This window comes from Orycteropus afer, unplaced genomic scaffold (assembly GCF_000298275.1).
Source record: "Orycteropus afer afer isolate SDZICR_OR568_19922 unplaced genomic scaffold, OryAfe1.0 scaffold00376, whole genome shotgun sequence".
Classification (NCBI taxonomy): domain Eukaryota; kingdom Metazoa; phylum Chordata; class Mammalia; order Tubulidentata; family Orycteropodidae; genus Orycteropus; species Orycteropus afer.
In genome coordinates, this window is record NW_006921963.1 from 2,440,068 (window position 1) to 2,441,263 (window position 1,196).

Here is a 1,196-nt window from a genome sequence, read left to right on the forward strand (position 1 = left end):
TTTCTATTCATCCATCTGTCCATGTGTCCGTCTTTCCACTCATCCTTCGGCCTATCCATCTAAACGCCATCCATCCAGACTTCCCTTCATCCAGACGTCCGTCCATCCATTCCATTCCATATTTTTCCTTCCTCTCCTCACTTACCTACCCTTCCTTTCTTGCCTTCTTCCACCCACCTCTGTCCATTCACACCAATGGCATCATTCCATGTTTCGTGCCTGCTTCCTCGCTGCTGGCCTGTCCTCTGTGCTGGGGACCCAGATGGGTCACACTGTCTCCGGCCCAGGACACTCATATTCATGTGGTTGTAGCAGAGGGGCAGGCATGTGGGCAGCAGCTCACACAGCTCTAGACTAGGGCTGCGGGGGCTGAGCACCAAGGGCTGGCCACAGTGGTCTGCAGAGGGCATCCGGAAGGGCTTCACCCATATGAACATCCCCTGTGGACAGAGGTGGATGTGGGGAAGAGAAAAACACAATCTTAGCTAGCACACGCTATATGCCAGATGGTAAGGTATCTTGTTTAATTCTTAAAACTCTGTGAATTGATCTCCATTTAAGAGACAAAGAAGTAGGCTGAGAGAGATGGCAAGAGCCTCAGAGTGTGGTAGAAAAGGCCATGGAGTCAGACCTGGCCTTGCTGCTCTCTCGCTGGATGTCTGTGGGCAACCATGAGGCTCTCTTTTTCCATCTGTCTACCAACGGCATGGCAGAGACGTCTGACTTCCTCTAACTTTACAAGGAGAAGATTAACAGCCCAAGGGTGATTCCTGTAAGGCAGAGGTCAGACATACCTCCTCTCTCCGACCTTTTCACCAATCCAGACATCAGCTCTCCCAGGGCACTCTCTACTCCTTGCTGGGTTTGATCATTTGTTCAGTGGCTCATACTCAGACCATACTCACAGTTACAGGGTTTTATTAGGTGTGTAACAAATTACAATTCAGGTTCAAGAATGCAGAATACTGTTCTTTGATCAGGACAGCTTCTTCTGCCCACTAGAAGGTCTCTCTCTGGCCCTGGGCCCCTGGGAATGGCCTCTGCCCTTTTCAGGCAAGTGTTAGAAAGCTCTTTAAGTTCTGCCAATTGCTCAGAGGTACCCTGCTCCGCCAGTAAGCCTCCTAGCGGAAGGTGCTCATCTTTCTTGCTCCGTGGGCCAGGAACTCCACTGGCTGTCCCTGCTGGTCTTCTGGTCC

At 51.1% G+C, this 1,196-nt stretch overlaps 1 protein-coding gene across 1 annotated transcript in view; it reads right to left on the reverse strand.

Moving 5' to 3' along the window:
- VWA3A (von Willebrand factor A domain containing 3A) overlaps positions 1-1,196 on the reverse strand; it is an 87,131-nt gene that overhangs the window by 4,273 nt on the left and 81,662 nt on the right. The window contains exon 32 of the mRNA XM_007953198.1: positions 178-440. Coding sequence (XP_007951389.1) covers positions 178-440 — 263 coding nt within the window. The remainder of the gene's footprint in view (positions 1-177; positions 441-1,196) is intronic.